We start from the raw sequence: 22,719 nt of genomic DNA, 5'->3' as shown, positions 1-22,719 counted from the left end.
CACCAATCAAGTCCAGATATTTTCCTCTGTGTGCCAATACCAATAATAATAATAATAATAATTTTTATTTTATATACCGCCATACCAAAAGTTCTAGGCGGTTCACAACAGTCAAGACTAATACATACAATGCAGATGAATACATCAAAATTAGAATACATCTAATGAATCGGCGAGATAGGTAAAATACAGCAATTTAAGATAGAATAAAAAGGCAATTAAATTGAGATACAGGATACATTAAGATACCAGCCTGTCAAATAATTGTGCCTTAATCTGTTTTCTAAAATCAAGATAAGAGGAAGCTTCTAACAATTTTTGCAAGCCATGTATTCAGTTTGGCAGCCTGAAATGAGAAGATTCTCTTGAGGAACCTCTTATAATGACAAGATTTTATAGAGGGATATGCAAACAGATGAACTCTTAGTGTACTCTTATTAGTGTAACTCAGGGTAAAATGAGGATTAAGATAACCTGGTAATATACTCTAAGCTACTTTATAACAAATGCATTAAAACTTAAACAAGACTCTGGATTCCAACGGCAACCAATGGAGTTTTTGATAGAAAGGGGTAATATGCTCCCATTTTTTTTAACCAAAAATGAGGCAAACCGCAGTATTCTGAACCGCTCTCAATTTTTTGAGAATTTTCTTGTAGGCACTCAAATATATGTAAAATTGAAATGGCTAAAATAGAGTTGTTCATCTTCCCGTCTAAACCCACCTATCCGCTCCGTCTCTGTGGACAACACTCATATAATTTTACAGTAGGCGAGAATACTTAAAATAGAGGACTGAACTAATAAGTGAAAAGAGGCTTAGTCAAAATACTTCTTGATGGTACGAAGCTTCCAAAGCACCGAGATACATTTCTTAAATGTTAAATCAGTATGTTTTTCCAGATATAATTGGTCTGCCGGGATTGTCAGGTTTATGGATTTTAGGTAGTATGTAGAAGGATGGTTTGGTACGAGTCTCTTTTAAATGGGGCTGTACTTGCTTAGGGAAGTGTTTTAACTATGGGCTCCTGGGCGAGACCCCGCCAGGGTGGAATCTTATAGACCTATTTCCCTGCTCAATTGTGAGGTGAAGATCTTGCCTAAGGTTATGGCAAATTGACTGGCTGGTGTTCTTCCTGGGCTTCTACATGAGGCTCAGGTTGGATTTGTGAGGGGCCGTTCGGTCGAGAAGAATTTGAGATGCATTCTTGCCTCTTTGGAATTTTGTGCACGTTGCCAACAGCCCTCGCTTCTGGTCAGCTTTGACACAGAAAAAGTCTTTGACCGGGTGCGTTGGGACTTTTTATTTGCCACCCTGGCCAAGTATGGGTTTACGGGCCGTTTTGTTTCGGCGTTGAGGGCCTTATATGCTTCTCCATCAGCGGCCCTTATGGTGAACGGTTGCAGCTCTTCGGTGTTTGCTATCTCCCGCGGAACGAGACAGGGGTGTCCTTTGTCCCCGCTTTTGTTTATTCTCACTTTGGATCCCCTGTTGCGTGCGATCCATTTGACTCCTGAGGTGCAGGGGGTCCTTTTTGGTTCCCGTTGTTTTAAGGTGGCGGCTTTTGCGGATGATTTATTTGTTCATCTTACGGACCTGCAGAGCTCGTTGCCGGCGTTATTGGAAACGATTCAGGAGTATGGGGATTTCGCGGGGTCTTCGCCTGAACTTGGGGAAGTCGGAGGCTTTGTCTACTTCGCCGGCCTTGCGGAATAACTGGGGGGTTTCGTTTCCGCTGTGCTGGGCGACGGATTCTTTTTGTTATCTTGGGATTCGGCTCCCGGCGTCTCTTGGTCGTCTTTATTCTCTTAATGTCGGGGCGCTTTTGGATCGCACGTCGCAGCAGTTGGATCGTTGGAGAGATCTCCCTCTTTCCTTGTTGGGGCACATGGCGGTGATTCGCATGGTCATTTTTCCCCAGTGGCTTTATGTGCTCCGGATCCTCCCGTTGCGCCTTCTTAAGAAAGACTTGCGGATCCTGCAACGCGTTTTGGCTCGGTTTTGTTGGCGTGGGAGGAAGCCTCGGTTGCGTTATGATCTGCTGGTGGGGGGGTGGCAGCAGGGTGGTTTGGGCATCCCGCATTTTGGTTTGTATAATTTAGCTTGTCTTTTGCGGCATCTTAAAGATTGGTTGCTTGGGGATTCTCAGTATACTCCCACCTCGCTTGAGACTGTTCTGTATGCCCCGTATTCGCTTCTTGCTTTGTTCCATATGCCAGGGGGGGCCTTGCCGTGGGAGGTTCGGGGCACCGTACTTTTGGCTTCTATGCGTGGGGCGTGGGAGGACCTTGTTAGGCGCCTGGGGGGGGGACCCGCGAGTGTCTTCTTTGTTGCCCTTGATGGGCAATCTGGATTTTGTACCTGGCTCGGACAATTCTAGTTTTCGTCGTTGGAAAATGTTGGGCTTTTTTCTGGTGGAACATCTGCTAACTGTTGATGGGGACCTGCGTACTTTAGAGCAGTGTTTTTCAACCGCTGTTCCGCGGCACACTAGTGTGCCGCGAGATGTTGCCTGGTGTGCCGTACGGTCAGGGCCGCCATCAGGGCAGTACCACCAGTCTAGGGAGAGGGGCGGTCCGCCCCATGTGGACAGGAGAGAGCTGGACGGGGGACCTGCGGAGTTCAATACATCTCCAGCCGCGAGGCTCGTCTTCTGTTCCTGCCTGCCCTGCAGCTAACATATAGCCGATCGCAAGCGTTCCCCGATGTCAGCGCTGACGTCGGAGGGAGGGCTTAAGCAAAGCCTGCCCTCCGACGTCAGCGCTGACGTCGGAGAATACTTCCGTTCGGCTATTTGTGCGCGGCAGGGCAGGCAAGAAGCAGAAGACAAGCCTCGCGGCTTGAGCTTCGTTTTGCTGAGAAAGTTGCAAAGATGGGCTGGGAGGCAAACACGGAACACAAAAGGGGGGAGGGAGTGCGTTTTGGACACAAGGCATGAACTTGGGAGAGAGGAAGGGAGGGAAAGAGATGCTGAGGTGGGGGAGGGAATGCGTTTTTGGACACAGAAGAAATGGACTTGGGAGAGAGGAAGGGAGGGAAAGAGATGCTGAGGTGGGGGAGGGAATGCGTTTTTGGACACAGAAGAAATGGACTTGGGAGAGAGGAAGGGAGGGAAAGAGATGCTGAGGTGGGGGAGGGAATGGGTTTTTGGACACAGAAGAAGTGGACTTGGGAGAGAGGAAGGGAGGGAAAGAGATGCTGAGGTGGGGGAGGGAATGGGTTTTTGGACACAGAAGGCATGAACTTGGGAGAGAGGAAGGGAGGGAAAGAGATGCTGAGGTGGGGGAGGGAATGCATTTTTGGACACAGAAGAAATGGACTTGGGAGAGAGGAAGGGAGGGAAAGAGATGCTGAGGTGGGGGAGGGAATGGGTTTTTGGACACAGAAGGCATGGACTTGGGAGAGAGGAAGGGAGGGAAAGAGATGCTGAGGTGGGGGAGGGAATGCGTTTTTGGACACAGAAGAAATGGACTTGGGAGAGAGGAAGGGAGGGAAAGAGATGCTGAGGTGGGGGAGGGAATGAGGGTTTGGACACAGAAGGCATGGACTTTGGAGAGAGGAAGGGAGGGAAAGAGATGGTTGTGTACACGGGGAATAGAAGAAAGGAGAATTTTTGGTCATAGGGAGGGAGTGAGGTACAGATAGTGGCATACCAGGGTGAGGGGGGCGGTCTGCCCCACCCCGGGTTTACGTCCCAAGGGGGTGCACAGCTGGCCACCCTCCAGTGTTGTCCCTAGGCCGGCAAACTGCGGCTCTTTAGCCACTTGAGTGCCACCGCCGCCATCGGGAACAGGCCGGCGCCAAGTTCTCTCTGCTTTTCCCTGTGGGGCCGGCCAACTCTCGCCACTCGCGTCAATTCTGACGTCGGAGAGGACGTTCTGGGCCAGCCAATCGCTGCCTGGCTGGCCTAGAACATCCTCTCCGACGTTAGAATTGACGACGGGTGGCGAGAGTTGGTCGGCCCTGCGGGGAAGAGAAGCAGGGAGAACTCGGTGCCGGCCTGTTCCCGATGGCGGCAGTGGCAGCCTATTCCCCAGTGGCGGTGGCAGCATTATAAAATACTTTCTTTGTGTTTATTTGATTCCTATATATTTATATATAGTCAATATAGGCACAGTTAAATTTTTTAACTTTTTCTAATGGTGGTGTGCCTCGTGATTTTTTTCATGAAACAAGTGTGCCTTTGCCCAAAAAAGGTTGAAAAACACTGCTTTAGAGGATCTGAGGGATCAGTTGGGGCACTGCTGGGGGGATACATTTGCTTATTGTCAAGTTAAACATTATATTCTTACGCTTCCCCGGGTTGCCCTTCAGCACCCGTTGGGGGCTCGCATCCGGGATTTGTATGCCCTGGTTGAGCCTTTTCAGACTTCGGTGTCCGCCTTATATCGGACTTTGCTTCAGTTTGAGGCCCCTAGAAACTGTCTCAGGATTCGGGATGGCTGGGCCTCGGAACTCCATCTGGACCTAACCTCTTGGGAGGTCTCCCGGAGTCTGGCGGGCTTGCTGCGTTTAGTCCGAGGAGCCGTGCTGCAGGAATGTTATGCTCGTATTTTGTATAGAGGGTATATTACCCAAGCTCAACTATTTAAATTTGGTGGTGTTGACTCTCCCCTGTGTCTCAAATGTGGTCAGGATCCGTGCACGTTTGCGCATGCTTTGTGGACTTGTTGGTGTATTCAGGCTTTTTGGGCTGAGGTAGTTTCTTATTTGAGCTCCCTTTTGGAAACGTCTTTAGCGGGCACGGTTGAGCAGCTGGTGCTGGATTTACCGAGAGCTTTTCGATCTTTAACTCCGGCAGCTCGTTGGCTGTGTCGTAAGGTGTGTCTCCTGGCCCGGCGTTGTATTATGCAGCAGTGGACCTCCCTGACTCCTCCGTCTTTTTGGCACTGGAGAGCTCTTCTTCATGAGTTGGTTCTTCAGGAGGCCCGGGAGGTAGGAGGTTCTTTTAAGCGTCGTCGGAGCTTTTTGTTGATCTGGGATCCTTATCTCAATTCTTTATCTCCTAGGGGACGTGGCCTTCTTTTGAATACCTTGATTTGAAGCGGCTTCCTCTTGGCTAGTTCTGGATCTCGACGTCTCTCTGCTCTGTGGTGGGGGGGGGGATTGGTGTGGGGGGGGGAGGGGGATGCTTAGCTTGGTTTGCTGTCCCAGGGTCATCAGAGTCCAGACCCTGGGGGGGAATTAGGTTTGTGCCTATCCTTTTTTCTTCCTGGCATTCCACTTCTTTTGGGATGGAGGGCTGGGGGGGGGGTGCGGGTGGGGGTGGGCTGGGGGAGGTGGGATTTTGGGGGGATGGGTATTATCTGGGCAGTTATATTTGACATGCTGGTGTAAGGTTATCTTTGTTTATGCAACCACTGCTTCTTCTTCATGTGCTGACAGTTGTTGTTGTGTTCATTTTTGCGAGTCTTTTCATGTCAATAAAAAATTGTTACCACCTAACTATGGGCTCCTTTTACGAAGCCGCATTAGCGGTTTTAGCGTAAGCAGCTTTTTAGCGCGCACTAAACCCGCACTACGCGGCTAGAACTAACGCCAGCTCAATGCTGGCGTTAGCATTTAGCGCGGCCGGCAGTTTAGTGCGTGCTATTACGTGCGTTAAACTGTTAACGCGGCTTCGTAAAAGAAGCCCTAGGTTTTTCAACTGCTTTGAATGCGTTGTTTGCGTCCTTCAATGTATTTTAGTGTGTCCATAATCACTATGGAGAATTTCATATAGATCAGCCTATAGTGCTGCCAGTTTTCTATCCACTACCATGTGATAATGATTACAGACATCAGCTTCATACTTTGGACTGTAAAAGAGCTTTATGGACTTTGATATTGAAGAAAATAATGTTAAGAAGAATATGGTTTTCCTGCATACTGAACAAAGTAAGGCCAATTGTTTAATGCTAAGTTAACATGTTTTACAACACATTTTATGTTTTGTTGGAATTTATAAGATCTTTTAAATGTGGGTTAGGTAAGGGGATGGGGAAAAAAACAACAACTGCGGAGATGGTGAGAGGGCAGTAGGAATATGTTGGGGATAGGGACCAGATTATGTCTTTATGCACATATTACTCCCAAGACAGCAGGATCCTATAACCATACTAACCCATCAAGACTGGGTTACTGTACACTAGCTCCAATTGATTCAGAATGCTGCAGCAAGACTAACAGAAGATTGTAAGGGACGGGACCACGCCACAACAGTTTTGCAAACACTTCATCAGCTACTTGTACAATATAGGGTGAAAGTTAAAACCCTGTCTAACCTTGAAGGCCCTCAAAGGAAATGGTCCAGAGTGCTTGAACAGGATCTCCCTCTACACATCTCCAAGGACACTAAGCTCCTCAGACATCATATGTGATATGATATCTGGCAGCGAGCCTTCTTTGGAGTAGCCCCCCACTCTGAAATGCACTTCCTGAAAGGCTTCGCATAACGAAAGACTATCTGTAAATCAGGAAGCAGGTGAAATCTTAGCTCTTCAACAAGGTGACACACACAAACACACGAGTGACATTGGCTGCACATACTATAGCAGGACATGTTTATCCACTCCTACCTTAGTGGAGAATTTTCAAGCACCACTCTGACCCCCATATGCAACTTTTTTAAATCAGTCCCTTATTTTCTTACTCCTGCTACTCTATATCTTATCTATCTATATGCTCCATCTTTGCTTAAACTCTATGCTGTCTATTAAAATGTTTTACCATAATTTGTCTCAACATTATAATGTATGCCATACTTTGATTGTAATTTCAATATTTTTACTGCTGTAACTGTGTATTGCTTATGTTTGACTTATTCTTGCTGTATGTACACTGCCTTAAGTGAATTCCTTCAAAAAGATGGTAAATAAATCCTAATAAATAAATAAATGTGTCCCTTTCTTAGTTAAAAATGTGCTTGCAATAGACTGACGGTTCTAACAGTTATGTCCGGTATCCTGGAGGGCCCCACATGTGGGTTGTACAGTCTTCAAATTCCCAACTGGCATCATGTGATGTCATCAGTATGCTGGAGGATCCTGCTGTCAGTGGAGAACATTCATTACAGAAATGCATCTTGATTTTCTCTCACAGAAAACATCCGAAAATTGTCATTTGTGCCTTTTTCAGAAAATGATAGTTTTTCAACCTTGGATGTCTGATTTGGATTTATGCTCTGCTTCTCCTTTATTTCCTCATCTCTTCTACCAGTGTTCGCTTTTTAAAATAAAATCTTTTTTATATTCCATCTTTTATTTATTTCTATTTCATCCTTTTCATTTTCTCCTACTTCTCCCAACATCATCTCCCTTCCCCTTTTTCTTCCTGCTGTACTCCACTTCTTCGGGGGGAGGGTAGAAGAGGGAAAGGCAATAACAAGTGGCAAAAGTAGGCCATAAAGCTATATATCTGTCATATGGATAGAAGACAAGCAAACATGCATTGATCAGGTGACCAGCCTCCAAAAGTATGAGCCAAATGGAGAAGACACCCCATCAGCTGAAGTGAAGCACCATACCTGCCAGTTTCTTCCTCAAGATTTCCATCTCTCTCTTTAAGCTTCCAATTTCCGACTCCTTGCCTGAAGTTTCTAAACCTGGAGCCATCTGCAAAGCCTCTGTAAGGGAAGGAGGGAGGGGGAAGTGGCATTAGACGGTATGACTGTGGTTGGGGGAATTGCAATATTGCACAAAATACATTTAAAGACTTCCATTCTGCAGTTCTTTGAGCTATTCTGAATTTCACTACAAGATAATATTGGGCTCATATGCTTGTGTACAAAAAGTGTTACAGTGCATGTGTAGATAGGGAGAGAGTTATGCATCAACTTACAGTAGAACTGTATCTTCTTAGAAATCTAATTAATCTCTTATTCCTTTTTCAATCTTTTTTTTTTAATCATTAAATGTTTATTGAAAATTTTGAAATATAAAACATCAAAGTGGATATCAATGACAGCGTAAATACCAAACAGCACTTGAATCAAGAAACAAGTAGCAAACCCAGAAAGAGCACAGGAAGCAAAATCACCAGTGCAACAATATTCGTGATATCCAGCTTCAAACAAACTCCACAACCCCTCCCCAAACCCCCAAATCCTAAGCACACCAATGGGGAACCTCCTGTTGTTTCTTCAGGAGTGCACCCCAAGCTACAACACCCCCCCCCCCACACAGGTAAGCTCAAAGCATTGAATCTATTTTGTCCATAATCAGAGTCCAAGTCTGAGTATAGGTATAGTAGTAGCCATGTCGTCAATGGAAAGTTCTATGTTACTAATGGTCCAAAGTTTTAGGCTCCATTCCAATTTGGTAGGTTTGAGTGGCAATCAAACATTTAGCTGCCACCAAGCCCCAATGTCTAAGTTTAGTTTGCCAAGTATGGGTGCACACATTAGAAAGGCCTAGTAAACAAACCTGTGGAGTAAAAGGTGTTGGAACAACTGAGACAGACACCCCACCACTTGCTTTCAAAAAGGTTGCAGTACTGTACATTCCCACCAAATATGTAAAAAGGTCCTCAAGGCCTTCCCGTATCTCCAGCACAAATCAGAAGCTCCGGGAAACATACGGTGCAATCGCACCGGAGGGAAATGCCACCTGGTAAACACCTTATAAGCATTTTCCTGTATAAGTACACAAGAGGAGGCCTTTCCCACTTCAATACAAATCTGGACCCATTCCTGATCAGAGAAAGTACAGCTCAAATCCGATTCCCAGGCCCTTTGGTAGATTGTTGGAAAAGGGAAAGAACCCCGAAAATATTGGTAAAGAACTGAGATTGGTTTAGGAAGACCCCGAAGAGTGAACCACATTTGTGCAAAAGGGTCTAACGAGGACAAAGACCCCCTATCCCAACCTCTGGAGCTAATAAAATGTCTAATTTGGGAGTAGGCCAAAAAGTCCCCCTTGGGCAACGCACAACTAAGCTGAAAGGTTTCAAAAGACACCAGGAGCCCCTTATGAAGAACATCTCGAAATGTAATCAAATCAGAATGTGCCCACCGCTCAAAAGTCTGACTCTCCCGGCCCACTTGAAACATCGGTTCCTCCCATATAGCACCAAAAATCGATGGGACTACCCCATCTCCCCAACGCTTGTGCTTTTTTTAAAAAAATCTTTATTGATTTTCCAAACTAATACAAAGTGCTAGGAAATACTTTGACATTAATAAACAATATAAGCACTTAAATTCAATCAATAACCAATAACCAAACAGATATCTTCCCCCCCCACCTCTTATTCCTATTAGGATTTTACAGAGAAATCAGTATGCACCCTTACACTTACCTTTAAGCTTCTGGCTGAGCTCCAGCTTCTCCTGTTCCAGAGTTCGAATCCTTTCCTCAGTGGGATCACTTCTTTGGCTGTGCAGTGAGGATACTGTTGCAGTGGAAGACAGATCCAGTTGGGAGCCTCTGACTGACAGAGAACTATGAGTTATAGAAATGAGAATAGATAATAATAATTATTGAGCAGCATAATAATATTTTTCCCATGGACCCCCCCGATGTGCTACCTATGTCACTGTTGGCTTGCCTTGATCTGTTTCTCTAATAATTTCTGAAAGGGAGTTAAGCACTAGCAGCCCTAAACTGGCATTGCCAGCACCGAGACCAATCACTCCAAATAATCAGCACCACTACCTCTCTAAGGACAGCAGCATTGACTATACAGATTAAGAACTGGTTCTTAATTTAACCCTGTGACCATGCTCACTGAAAATCTGGTGCATCATTTGTACAGTTTCCTTGTACCACACTGGGAAAGTCTTATGGTAGCAGTACTACATCTCACTTTACCAGGGCAACGTCCCTATCAGGAATGGCGTAAGAGCAGCAAACATGTTGAACTTCCCCCAAGTCACACTGTCAATATGATAAGGATTGCGAGATCATCTTATTGCTGACCAAGGAGGGTACCTTGGTCAGCAAACACCTCCTTTAAGTATATATTTGTCTCTCTCCACTTTGTCTAAGGGACAGAGTCTAGAAGCTCCCGAAGGACCCCCTTTTCATTAATCAGTATCAGCCAGAAATGTTTAGTATGGTGGTGGTGATGGTGGGGTGCAATTTTGCTAGTTGTCCTCAAAAGCTTGAACTGGCTCAACATACACTTTGCATAGCTAAATGATGACTAGGCAGCTGCAGAAGGAGGTCAGGAAGGAGAACGCCTGCAGGTTTGTGTTTTTGTTTACGACTCACCATCCTGAAGTGAAAGTGAATCCCACGAAAGGCAACTGGCGGCCTGAGAAAGCACCATGGGAGAGTGGAGGAAGCGTCTCCTACAGAAAGGGTCAAACCCCATTGTTACTTGCTTACTGGTTACCACAGATCTGTCATGAGCAAAGAAGCGCACAGAACCACTCGATGCTCTATGTACTTATACTGCTGCCATGGCAAAGAACGGGTTCTAGACTGTCTGCCAGTCTCTGAACTAGTTTCAGTAGGAGGTCCAGCTTAGTGGTTGCCTCCAGCGTGCACATGTCAAGCTATTACCAAGACTTTCCAACATACTATGCACAGCACCGTTAACATCACTTACGTAGGTTTTTAGGGCTTCATCATCCACATCAAAATTGGAGGTGTCTGTGGGGCTGTTCACATCAGGGATATAGGGAGGTGTGCTCGTCCGGATATTGGCCCAATCAATGCCCTTGAAGAAGGGGTGTTTTTTGAAGTCCATAATACCACCCTGGCCCAGTCGGTGTTTCTTCCGGCAGATCAGTCGGTTAATCAGGTCCTTGGCCTCATCAGAGATGTCGGTGACATCAGGTGGGAACTGCAGATGATCCTACAATAAAATAATTTTATTAACAGAACTGGCATTCAAGAAGTTTGTCCAATTAACTCCTGCATATTTTACTGTCCTTTCCCACCAACCAGTTAACTTTAGAAGGATGTTTGAGGCACATCAGGGATGGTTTGTCTAGAGAGAAGCTGAATATTTCCACTATCCAGATAATTTCAGTCTTTCTAAACTAAACTAAACTTTAAGTTTATATACCGCATCATCTCCATGGAAGTGGAGCTCAACACGGTTTACAAAGCTAAAAATATAGGAAGAGAGAGGAGAAATATTTACAAGGGGATATAAAAAGAGGGGATGGAACAGAGGAAAAGATGTTATATGTTAGAGAAAAGCCAGGTTTTCAGTTGTTTTCGGAATAGTTGGAGGGAGCCCAGGTTCCGCAGCGGGATAGTGAGATCGTTTCAAAGACCCGTGATTTTGGAGAGGAGGGATCTTCCCAGTTTTCCTGCATGGAGGATGCCGTGTAGAGAGGGGAAGGATAGTTTATGTCTGTGGGCTGATCTGGTGGTAGCAGGCGTCAGGGCGAGAAAGGATAGGGGGATTAGGGGCGGAAGGATGCCGTGAATGATCTTGAACGCCAGGCAGGAGCATTTGAAATGAATTCTGGAAAGTACTGGGAGCCAGTGAAGATTGGTAAGTAGTGGGGAGACGTGATAAAATTTGCGTTTAGCAAAAATCAGTTTGGCTGCAGTATTCTGGATAAGCTGGAGTCTGCGAAGACTTTTTTTTGTTAGGCATAAATAAATGGCATTACAGTAATCGAGTTTGGATAGGATAATGGATTATACAAGGACGGTGAAATGTTTTTGGTGAAAATAGGATCTAACTCTCCTCAGCATGTGGAGACTGAAAAAGCATGATTTTGCCAGGAAATTCATGTGATCACTGAAGGAGAGGGAGGAATCCGAGGACCTTGCTTGAGAAATCAAGGTGCAGAGCAGGGCCTGTGGGTAGTGTGAAGAGAGTGGGCAGGTGAACTAATTTTGGGCCGAGCCAGAGTAATTTTGTTTTTGATTCATTTAATTTCATCTGTACAGAGAGGGACCAGGCATGAAGTCTCATTATGCATGAAGTGATGTTCTTTTGGAGGTTTGTAAGGTTCTGATCTGTTTCGAGGAGGATAAGGATATCGTCTGCGTATGTGTATAGTGTTTCAAGGGGGATATAGTTTGAGGAATTTCAGGGAGGTCATATACATGTTGAAGAGAATAGGAGATAGGGGAGAACCCTGTGGGACACCACAGGAAGGTGTCCACGAAGCAGATTTGGAGCCGTTTGCGTTGACAGTGTAGGAGCGAGCGTGAAGGAAGTTAGAAAACCACTTTAGGACAAAGGAGTCTATTCCTATCTCAGAAAGTTTGTAGATTAGTATGTCATGGTGCACTACGTCGGGGCAAATTTGTTTCGAGCGTGTAGTTGTTACACCTTTGAAATTAAGGAAACTAGGAGGGACTCGGTGCTGAAATTGGGTCTAAATCCGTATTGGAAGTGTTGGAGAATGGAGAATCTTTCTAGGTAAGAGGAGAGCTGAGTAGCGACTATGGTCTCTAGAAGTTTTGTTAAAAGAGAGATGTTAGCTATGGGGCGGTAGTTCGATGGTAAGGAGGGGTCTAGATCGGCTTTTTTCAGAAGAGGGGATAAGGCAATGTGCCCCATTTCTGTGGAGAACAGGCCCGATAGTAAAGTTTTATTTATAAGGTTAGTAAGGGAAGAGATGGCCTGCGCAGGGATGTTTTCGTAGAGGTAGGATAGGAAAGGATCTAGGATGCACTTGCAGGATTTGAGTTTGAGGCAAAGTTTGGAGATCTGGGGCTCGGATACGAGTTCGAAAGTAGTCCATGATCTGTCAGCAGGGATAGGGTCAGAGTCCTTCGGAGGAAGAGAGTTGTAAGAGATAGCTGGGGGGAACGAGCTCTTTATGGTAGTGATCTTATCATTGAAGAATTTGGCTAGGTCATTTGGAGAAGGGAGGGGGGGGTGGGGGAGGATTCGTTTTTAGAAGTTAGGTTTCGCCAGATGTGGAACAGTGTACTGATTTGATTTTTTGACCTGGAGATTTTGTCCCCATAGAAATTCTTCCTAGCTTTTTTTAGTATGGAGTTGTAGAATTTGATGTTTTCTCTCCAGGATAGCTTGTCTGAGGGGGGATTTCGATTTTTTCCATTTTTGCTCCAGGGTTCGACATTTCTGTTTTAATTCCCTGTGGTAGGGGAGATACCAGGGAGCCTTATGAGAGTAGGAGATGGGTTTAGTGGCTAGGGGGGCAAGAGCACGGTATGTGGTTTCGGAAAGAGTCACCCAGTTGTGCCAGATTGAGTCTGGGTCCGTGTGATTGGGAAGAGGAGGGAGTTTGTTAAGAAACTGGGACCAGAATAATTCACTTGTGATTTTTTTACAGTAGGTGATGGAGTGTGTGGCTCAGGTTGGGGTACCAAGGTCAGACATGAAGACAGGGAGGCAGAAGGAACCTAGGAGGTGATCGGACTAGGGAACATGCTCCCAACGGGTCCCATCAGTGGAAGTTTTGTGCTCAGTCAGGTCGAGAAAGCTGATGATGTCAATGGAGTGTCCCTTTTCGTGGGTAGGGGTGGGCGGTGGAGCAGTGAAGCCTAAGGAAACGAGGAAGTCTTTGAAATCAGTTGTGTCCTTGTTGGTGTTGTCATCTAGATGAAGGTTTATGTCACCAATGATCAGAAGTCTTTGGAATTTTAGATAGGCCCTTGTTATGGTCTCAAGAACAAGGTCAGAGGATTTGTTCCAGGGGATGGGTGGGCGGTAGAGTAGCAGGATGCCTAGTGGGTGGGGATGAAGTTCGTCATTAATTGAAGCTAGCATGAATTCTAAGGAAGGATGGCTGCCCTTTTCAAGGAGCTCAACATTAAAGAATGATTTGTAGAGAAAGGCTAGACCTCCTCCTTTCCGGTTTATTCTAGGAGAGAAAAGACCATGGTAGCCCGGGGGACAGAGTTCACTCTGCCTGTTCCATATATGGACAACACTGAGCCATCCAGACAGATTTGGGGTTGGTTATTTTTCATATAATGCTTTCAGGTACTGTATGGATAGTGTGCCTCCAGGGTAGCATTCACAGACATGTTATCCATTCCGTGTGCAGGATTGAAGAGGCAGGCAGAGCCCCAAAGACTCAATTTATGGGCTGAGAGACAGATGATGGTGCAAGGAAGAGGTATTTAGATTTGTTAGGCTCCCTGTTCTCCAGTTTCTATTATGAAAAGTCAGGCTTCACTTTAACTGGGGTGAAATTAGGTTGCTGGCATTAATATTTGAAAAGGAGCTAGAGCAGCTTTTGAATTAGAGCCTGGGGAAAGCAGACAGTTCAGACTAAGGTATCTTTGAAAAATGCTATTAAGAGCAGAAAAAGTCAGACAATTAGGCTGCAATTAAAGTAAGAGCAAGCCAGGTGATTTTAAATTAATAGCAGAGAGAAATAAGATTGCAACTTATCGCCGTCAACGGCTAAGCAAATTGTAGATACAAAAAACACACTTTGCAACGTCTGTAAATAAGTGTAGAAGCCTAAAAAATAAGATGGGAGAGTTAGAGCGTAGAGCCCTAAATTCAGATAAACTAGGCATCTCAGAGACCTGGAGGAAGGAGGATAACCAATAGGACACTTGCATCAAAATACAAATTGCTCTATAGCACAATGATAGGATGGATCAAATTGGAGGAGGGGTGGGGGCTATATGTTAAAATATTGAGCTAAATGAAATGTTATTAGAAAATGGATTTCAATATGGAATCATTATGGTTAGTAATTCCATGTGTGAAAGGAAAGATAACACTGGTAGGATATATTACAATCCAAATGCCTGCTTCATGGAGCAACTGGTTCAGGAATAGACAAGAGAAATTATTTTAGATCTATTTCTTAGCGGAATACAGGACTAGGTTCAACAGGTAAAGGTTTTGGGGTCACATGGCAACAGGAATCATAACATGTTCACATTTGAGGTAATAATTAAAGTGAAGACATTAAAGAAATCTCCTCCATTAGCATTTAACTTTATAAAGGGAAACTAGGATAGAACAAGTTAAAATCTAAAAGTAGCAGCTGAAAAAGATAGTTTATTTCTCTTTCCAGAGGTTTGATGTACTGCCAACCATAATTACCACATAACTCACTACACATATTAAGCTATGTTGTGAACAAAAAATTTATGACATACAGTCATGTAAAAAAATTAGGATACCCCATGAAATATTCAGTTCTTTATTAAGAAATCGTCACATATCGATGTCAAATCTTTTTTTTTTTTTTTTTTTTAATTATCTCTGGAAAATAAAGTGATGCAATTGCAGGTAAACAAAATATCCTTCTACTTAAAGTGGCTCAAATCACACACAGATGTATCACATCAGGTGCACATGATTAGAACATCGTTACTCAGCATTTTGAAGGAGGTTTGCCCTACTTAAACCTCAGACATTTAGTTTGGTGTGCTCATGCCTGCTGCGGTGAGAGCGAACACCATGGCAAGATCAAAAGAGCTGTCTGAGGCCTTCAGAAAGAAGATTGTAGCAGCTTAAAAGATCTTAAAATAATTTAACATTAGCCATTCCACGGTCTGGAAAATAGTGTACAAGTGGAGGACTTTTCAAACAACTGCCAACATGCCCAGGTCTGGCCGTCCAAGTAAGTTTACCACCAGAGCAGACCGCAAGATGCTAAAAGAAGTCTTCAAAAACCCTAAAATGTCATCATGGGACCTACAGCAGACTCTTGCTACTATTGATGTGGAAGTGCATGTTTCTACAATCAGAAAGAGACTGCACAAATTTAACTTGCATGGGAGGTGTGCAAGGAGGAAACCTTTGCTCTCTAAGAGAAACATCAAGGCCAGACTGAAGTTTGCCAGAGAGAACGTAGATAAACACCAGGACTTCTGGAATAGTGTTCTAAGGACAGATGAGTCTAAAATTGAATTATTTGGACACCAGAAAAGAGGACATGTTTGGCGTACACCAAATACAGCATTCCAGGAAAAGAACCTCATACCAACTGTGAAGCATGGAGGTAGAAGTGTCATGGTTTGGGGAAGCTTTGCTGCAGCAGGACCTGGCCAGCTCACCATCATAAAATCCACCATGAATTCCCTGTGTATCAGAGGGTGCTTAAGGAACACGTGAGACCATCTGTAAGAAACTTAAAGTTGAAGCGGAACTGGACCCTGCAACACACGACAAAGACAAGGACTGGCTAAAAATTAAGAAATGGAGAGTCCTGGACTGGCCGAGTCAAAGCCCTGATCTTAATCCCATTGAGATGCTATGGGGTGATTTGAAATGGGCTGTACATGCAAGAAACCCCTCAAACATCTCACAGCTGAACGAATTCTGCATTGAGGAGTGGGCCAAACTTTCCTCAGACCAATGTCAGAGACTGGTAGATGGTGACAAGAAGCGTCTCACTGTAGTTATTTCAGCCAAAGTGGGTATCACTAGCTATTAGGGTGTCCTAATTTATTCCTTAGTTAGAATACACATTTTTGTGGATATCTTTTGTTTCATGAGTAAATCAAGGAAAAGTTTTGTTGTTTACTTGCAATTACATCACTTTCTTTTCCAGAGATAAAAAAAAAAGAAGATTTGACATTGATATGTGAAGATTTCTTAAGAAATAACTGAATGGGGTGTCCTAATTTTTTCACATGATTATGTTATTTTATAAATTCTGAGTCTATAAATGGTCTCTTTTTTAATAGTGTTGTAATGAAAGAACAACACAGAAAAACGATAATGTGAAGCTATCCTTAAGATTAACCAAACTATGGGAAAACAACAAATCTTAATTATATTTTCCACAATGTCAACTCTCAACGTTATCTATAGATTTCTATTTTATTACATCTATTAAGTGCAAGGAACTCTTCATTTTGTGATTTGTAAACTACAGTGGTACCTCGATTTACGAGTGCACTGACAATTCCTGAGAGAAATAATTACCTCATGGTTCATGATTTTTCCATAGGTCTCCACCAGTGACTCGGCGTAGAAGGGGGTCTCACCAAACAGGAGTTCATACATGCAGACCCCCAAGGACCACCAATCACACTCTGTCCCATACTTCCCCTTTCCATCCTCCATAGCCTGCAGGATTTCTGGTGAGATGTAGTCTGGGGTCCCCACAGCTACAGAAGACTCCACCTTGGGAAAAACAAAGGGGAAAAAGGTGGCACAAATGCAATATGAATAGAGGTGACCCCAATCTTTGAAATTTATTGGGGCCTGTCACACTGGCTGATACAAATTCATCCTAAATGCCAAGCCTAGCCTAGCCAAACATCTTCTCCACTCTTAATATTGGCCCAGTTCCACAGTCCACCTTCCCCAGATCTTACTACTGACACTAGCTAAGCCACATATTCCCCAACCCAAATGCTCCTGCAGATACTGATCCACAATGCATGCTTCTTCATTATCCATTCAAATATCAATGCAAAAACAGTCCAGCTACATACCCTACTCAGATCCCCGCTGTTCACACTGGCTCAGGCCCACATGCTCTAGATCTCATTGCTCACACCAACTGTGCACATGTTAAGCAAAGCCTTTCAAGGGTGCAATTCCAGAGAAGGTCTACTGGCAGGTATCATGTTTCATTATGTCCTTTGGAGAGGCTGGGGTTAGGGCTACCCCCTTAGAAGGACCTTAGAGGTTTGTAGGCGGAAGATCCTGTTCAAGTACTCTGGGCCATTTCCTTTAATAGCCAGTAAAGTTTTCGCAAGAATGGTGCGATTTGTGGCCTGCTGGGGTTGGCCACAAGCAGCCTGTTTACAGCACTGCCTCTGCTGACCGGCTGCTGCTTCAGGAGAGCCGCAGGTAAGAGATACTAGCTCTACCCGCAAAGAGGGAGGGTAGACCCCTGGGAGAAGGAGTGGTTGGACCAAAAGTATGTGTGGAGAAAGAGACATGGATGCTGGACCTGCAAGGTGAAGGACAGGGGTGGGGAGATGGATGGATGCTGGACCCATAAGCAGATTGATTGAACTGTAGTAAAAGAACCCGATAACCTAAGAACATTTTTAACATGAGAAATAAGTCAGCAATAGTGTCTCTGTGCTTTGTAAGACCTGAAAACATCACTTTGGCTCATCACTAAATATAGGCGAGTCTAAATGTTTGGGAGGGGTACAGGAGAAAAGGGGGTTGGGTTAGGATGGTCTCATATGGAGCAGGTGTGGAGTAATGCAGTTTGCTATGAAGATAGGGGGAGAAGGAGCTATGAGTGCACTTGCAAGTGTCACTCTTAATGTTAAGGGCTAAAGACAGTGGTGAAGCATCAGCTGTTAAAAGAGCTACTGGCACTGAAAGCAGATGTGGCACTAGCACACCCATTTTTAAAGTATAGATGGACACTTCAAAAAAAAAAGCCAGGGAGGCCTGCTGTTTATTCAGTGTACATAAGATTTTATGCCTTTTTATTGGGGAGTGAATGCCCCCCCCATTCTAAAAACATCCAAGCCCATTTTGAGAGGATAGCATCAAAAATGCATGGTTCCGATGGCAGGGGCTATCCCAGCCACCACCCTCCCAAACAGAAAACAGTGCAAATGTTATATGCCAGCTCTTCTGGTTCACTTGGACATTGTCCCTCCTGCCCCATAGCTCATCCCTCCCCCTATCCATCCTTGACCCCTTTTAATGCACTCAAAAGTATTACTTCCTCATGTGCCTCATCTATATAGAATGCAACACATCCTTTGGAGAATAAATAAGGGGATAGAATGAATTTCTTATAAATGTGTGGAGGATAGCAGCGCCAGTGGCCTCGGGGGGATTGGAGTGGAGAATAGCAGCGCTGGAAGCCTTTGAAAGGGGGAGTTGGAGTGGAAGGTAACAGCACCGGTGGCCTCGGGTGGAATTTGGAGTGGAATTACAGCAGCCTATTTTTAATAATAACTCTCAAGCAACCAGAAACTACATTGACCCGATATCTACCAATCCACATGGGTGCCGGTTCACTAAGGGGTCCTTTTATCAAGCTGCGGTAGGGGTTTAACGCGTGTTAAACCGCCTGCATTGAGCAGGCATTAGTTGTTTAGCCGGCCGCAGGGGTTAGCGCGTGATGAAATGTCCGACGCGCTAACCCCGCTAACGCGGCTTGATAAAAGGACCCCTAAGAGTCTACTGAATATTTACTCATCGTTTTGTTTAAATCATACCTGACCAAGAATCTGAATGGGAAGCACAGGGAACAAAAATAGTTTTGAAAGGATAAGTGTTGTTATGGTTAGACATTCCATCCAGATGCCCTCTTTCTAGATCCTTCCTAATTTACAGTTCAATCTGTTTCAGGTCAGAGGGAATTACTCTACCAATATATTTTATATCCTGTATTCAAAAGGTGTCACTAAATCCACACTGATTAGGAAGACCATTATTTTATCATCTTTATTAGCTTTAAATCCAGATATAGCTGAGAAAAAACACATTCTTTTGGATCTTTTGTGTATGAGCAATTTTCTGGTGACCAAACTATCTCGATGCACATCTTTAACTTACCCTCCCTCTTCAAAACCAGATGAACATCTCATGGATCCCACCCATCCCTGCAAGCACACATCCGACACCAGTTTAGTCACTAATCATTTGACAGTGCATGGGTGCTCTCAGGATGATCATTGCCAGTCAAATTTCTGCTGTACTAGAAGGCACACAATCCTTAATCAGGTTATACTTACTGTTCCATCATCCCTGAGCCTCAAGCAGGACCCAAAGTCAGCCAGTCGAATATGTCCATTCATATCAATGACAACATTGTCTGGCTTAATATCCCTAAGAATCATCAAAAAAGGGGGGGAAAAAAGAGAGATTAAAGGGAAAAACAACAATGTAGGAACCAAACTTTGGAATGATCTTCCTACTGAATTAAGGAAAGTTTCTTCATATTATATATTTCAAAAAAAATTTAAGCGCTCATTATTTTAATTGATTTATTCTAAATTTGCTGAGAACTTTGATGCATTATTTTTAAATATTGTTAACCTCCTAGAATCTGATTGGAGATTAGAGTGGGCTATAAATGTTATATTGAATAGAACAGAATTACTACTCTTCCAATTTGGATGTTCTCAACACCACCCAAGGATATCTAATGCCTTAGGCCAGCCTTCAGCCATGTGCTCCCCCAAGTCTATCTCAATGTCCTACCTTATCCCAACCCAGTCACGCCCTTCTGTTTTTTCCCTTTTTTATTCTCTTTTCTATACTAACTTGTAGTTCCTTCCTCTATTTCCCTCTCGTGGAAAGTATGTCTGTGATTTACCCAAAAATTGTTTGTCTCCCCCCCCCCACCATTTTTAAAATTGTTTATCACTTTGTAATCTATGAAAAAGCGATTTTATCAAATCCCAAATAAACTTGAAACCCCCCAGTCTAGCATCTTCACTTCATTAGCCATCAACCAAGATGTTCAGTATCTCATCTCCTTCCCTAGCACCCTCCAAGGTGTCCAGAGTCCGCCCTTTCCTTTTCTCTACCACCACTGCTATCTACATTTATCCTCCATCCTTCACTGCACAGGTACTGCATCACATCCCCAAATTCTGCTAACCTAGTGGTGGAACTGGGCTGATGCTTCCTGTAATCTTTGCTTCCCCCTCCCTTACTTACCTATGCACATAGTTGAGCTGGTGAATAGAGTGAATGGCAAGGACCATCTCCGCCAGGTAAAATCTGGCCATGTCTTCTGGGAGTCGGTCTTCTAACTTGCTCAGTAAGGTCAAGAGGTCACCACCCACGTAATAATCCATCACCAGATACTGGGGAGAAAAAAGTAAGCATAAACGGTCATCAGATGATAAAGTAAATGGGAAAGGAAGAGACCCCAGGATGCATGCAAAACATGTATGGCCAGGATAAAGTGAGACAGACAAACAGATTAGCAATCAAACTTCTTCCCCCTGAAAATGGAGAATTGTTCCTCACCAGGTATGAATCATCCTGGAAGGCATAATGCAGAGTGGTCATCCACTGGCCATCTCCTTTCACCAGGGCATCTCGCTCTTCTCTGAAACAGGCTGTCTGCAAATAGGCAAAGACATGATGAAGACTGGAAAATGAAATTACACTTCTCCCTCCAAATCTGCGGTTTCAGTATCCGTGGATTCAGTTAGTCATTATTATTTTTTTTTTTAATTTCCTTTTTTAGCCATCTGAGCCTCCCCGGAACCTTACCTGGTGGTCTAGCGGTGAAGCGGGGCAGTAGCAATCTTCCTATGATCCTGCCCTGTGCAGAGCTATCACCAAAATGGCTGCCGTGAGTTCCCGCTTCACCGCTAGACCATCAGATAAGGTTCCGGGGATGCAGGAGGGAGGCGAGGGTGGGTCAGAGCCGGCCCAAAAAGTTATTCGCAGGTATTCACACTTCGCAGTCCGGCTCTGCACCTAACCCCCGTGGATACAGAGGGAGAAGTGTACCCAATTCTATTCAGAGCCAGAGAGAGAGAGCCAGAGAACCAGAGAGCGAGCCAGAGAGCGAGTCAGAGATCGAGCCAGAAAGTAATAGAGAGAGCCAGAGGGAGAGCGAGAGAAAAAGAGAGCCAGAGAGAGCGAGAGAAAGAGAGAGAGCCAGAGAGCAATAGAGAGAGCCAGAGAGAGAGAGAGAGAGAGAGACAGAAAGCAATAGAGCGAGCGAGAGAGAGAGAACCAGAGAGAGCCAGAGACCAAGTCAGAGAGCGAGCTAGAGAGCGAGCCAGAAAGCAATAGAGACTGTGACCTCTACATTTGTTGTCCTTCCAATAATGCCATTTAGGACCAAGTCCAAGGTGGCGGTCCCTCTTGTCGGTTCTCCAATCATTTGTTCTAGGAAGCAGTCCCCTATCATTTCCAGGAACTTGGATTCCCTGCCGCAGTTTGAGGTTCCTAGGTTCCAGTTTATCCCGGGAAAGTTGAAGTCTCCCATGATCGTTACATTACCTGCTCTACATCCATGGTTGATTTCCTCTATCATCTGTTTCTTCCTTCTGTCCTGGTGGTCGATAATAGAGGCCAATTTTTGTGTCAGCCTCATTTTCTCTAGGAATCTTTATCCAGAGGGATTCCAATTTTCCTTTCCCATCTGTCTTCCCTTCTCTGATAGACTCTACTCCTTCTTGGACATACAGGGCAATACCTCCCCCTTTTTGCCCTATTCTATCTCTTCTGTATAGTTTGTATCCCTGTAGTACTGTGTCCCACTCATTATCCTCGTTCCACCATGTTTCTGTTATTCCGATGATATCCAGTTCTTCTCGTCTTGCTAGTGCTTCGAGTTCCCCCATTTTGTTTCCCAGGCTTCTGGTATTTGTGTACATACATTTGAGCTCCTTTTGTGCATTTGTGTACATACAATTTAGTTCTCTTGGTGGTACCTTCTTGGATTTTTTAGTATTCACATCCCTTTTTGTATCCATTTGCGCTCTATCTCTGTTACTTTTGATTTCTGCATGCTCTTCCCCTTTATCTGAACTTGTAGTTTCTTCTTTGGGGTCTCCTGATGCTCGGGCCATCGACTGGTTGTCGACTGTCGGCTCTCCCCTGGCCTTTAGTTTAAAGCCCTCTCAATGGTCTTCTTCATGTTTTCAGCCAAGACTCTTGCTCCTTGCACCAGCTGAAGTTGCTGCTCTAACGCCGCGGTCTCCTCCTTGTAAGGGGGAGTCCGGGTGCGCTGGTGATGACGCGTCGGTCGTGGGCGGAGCTACCTCTCGCCACTACCCCACGCTGCTTTCTTCTGCTCTGGTTCTCCCTCAAGTTTCAAGTTTCAAGTTTATTCATTATTTGATTAATCGCCTATCACTGATTACTAAGCGATGTACATTAAATATTAATATTGGGTAAACAAGAACAAAAATGAATAAAAAGATAAAATCTTTAAACATAGACAAAATACAACGGGAAACATTAGGATGGAAGGGAAA

At 44.5% G+C, this 22,719-nt stretch overlaps 1 protein-coding gene across 1 annotated transcript in view; it reads right to left on the bottom strand.

The window, feature by feature from the left end:
• The window catches only part of CDC42BPG (CDC42 binding protein kinase gamma), a 163,069-nt gene that overhangs the window by 91,013 nt on the left and 49,337 nt on the right, over positions 1–22,719 (bottom strand). The window contains exons 4-11 of the mRNA XM_033956323.1: positions 20,750–20,845; positions 20,435–20,583; positions 19,504–19,597; positions 16,766–16,966; positions 10,532–10,780; positions 10,192–10,271; positions 9,278–9,420; positions 7,506–7,604 (exon numbers count right to left, since the gene is read on the bottom strand). Of these exons, the coding sequence (XP_033812214.1) occupies positions 7,506–7,604; positions 9,278–9,420; positions 10,192–10,271; positions 10,532–10,780; positions 16,766–16,966; positions 19,504–19,597; positions 20,435–20,583; positions 20,750–20,845 (1,111 nt within the window). The remainder of the gene's footprint in view (positions 1–7,505; positions 7,605–9,277; positions 9,421–10,191; positions 10,272–10,531; positions 10,781–16,765; positions 16,967–19,503; positions 19,598–20,434; positions 20,584–20,749; positions 20,846–22,719) is intronic.

The sequence above is a fragment of the Geotrypetes seraphini genome, chromosome 8 (genome assembly GCF_902459505.1).
Source record: "Geotrypetes seraphini chromosome 8, aGeoSer1.1, whole genome shotgun sequence".
In the NCBI taxonomy this organism is placed as follows: Eukaryota; Metazoa; Chordata; class Amphibia; order Gymnophiona; family Dermophiidae; genus Geotrypetes; species Geotrypetes seraphini.
Note: the sequence above shows the minus strand (reverse complement) of the source record. Positions and strands in the feature narration are given on the sequence as shown.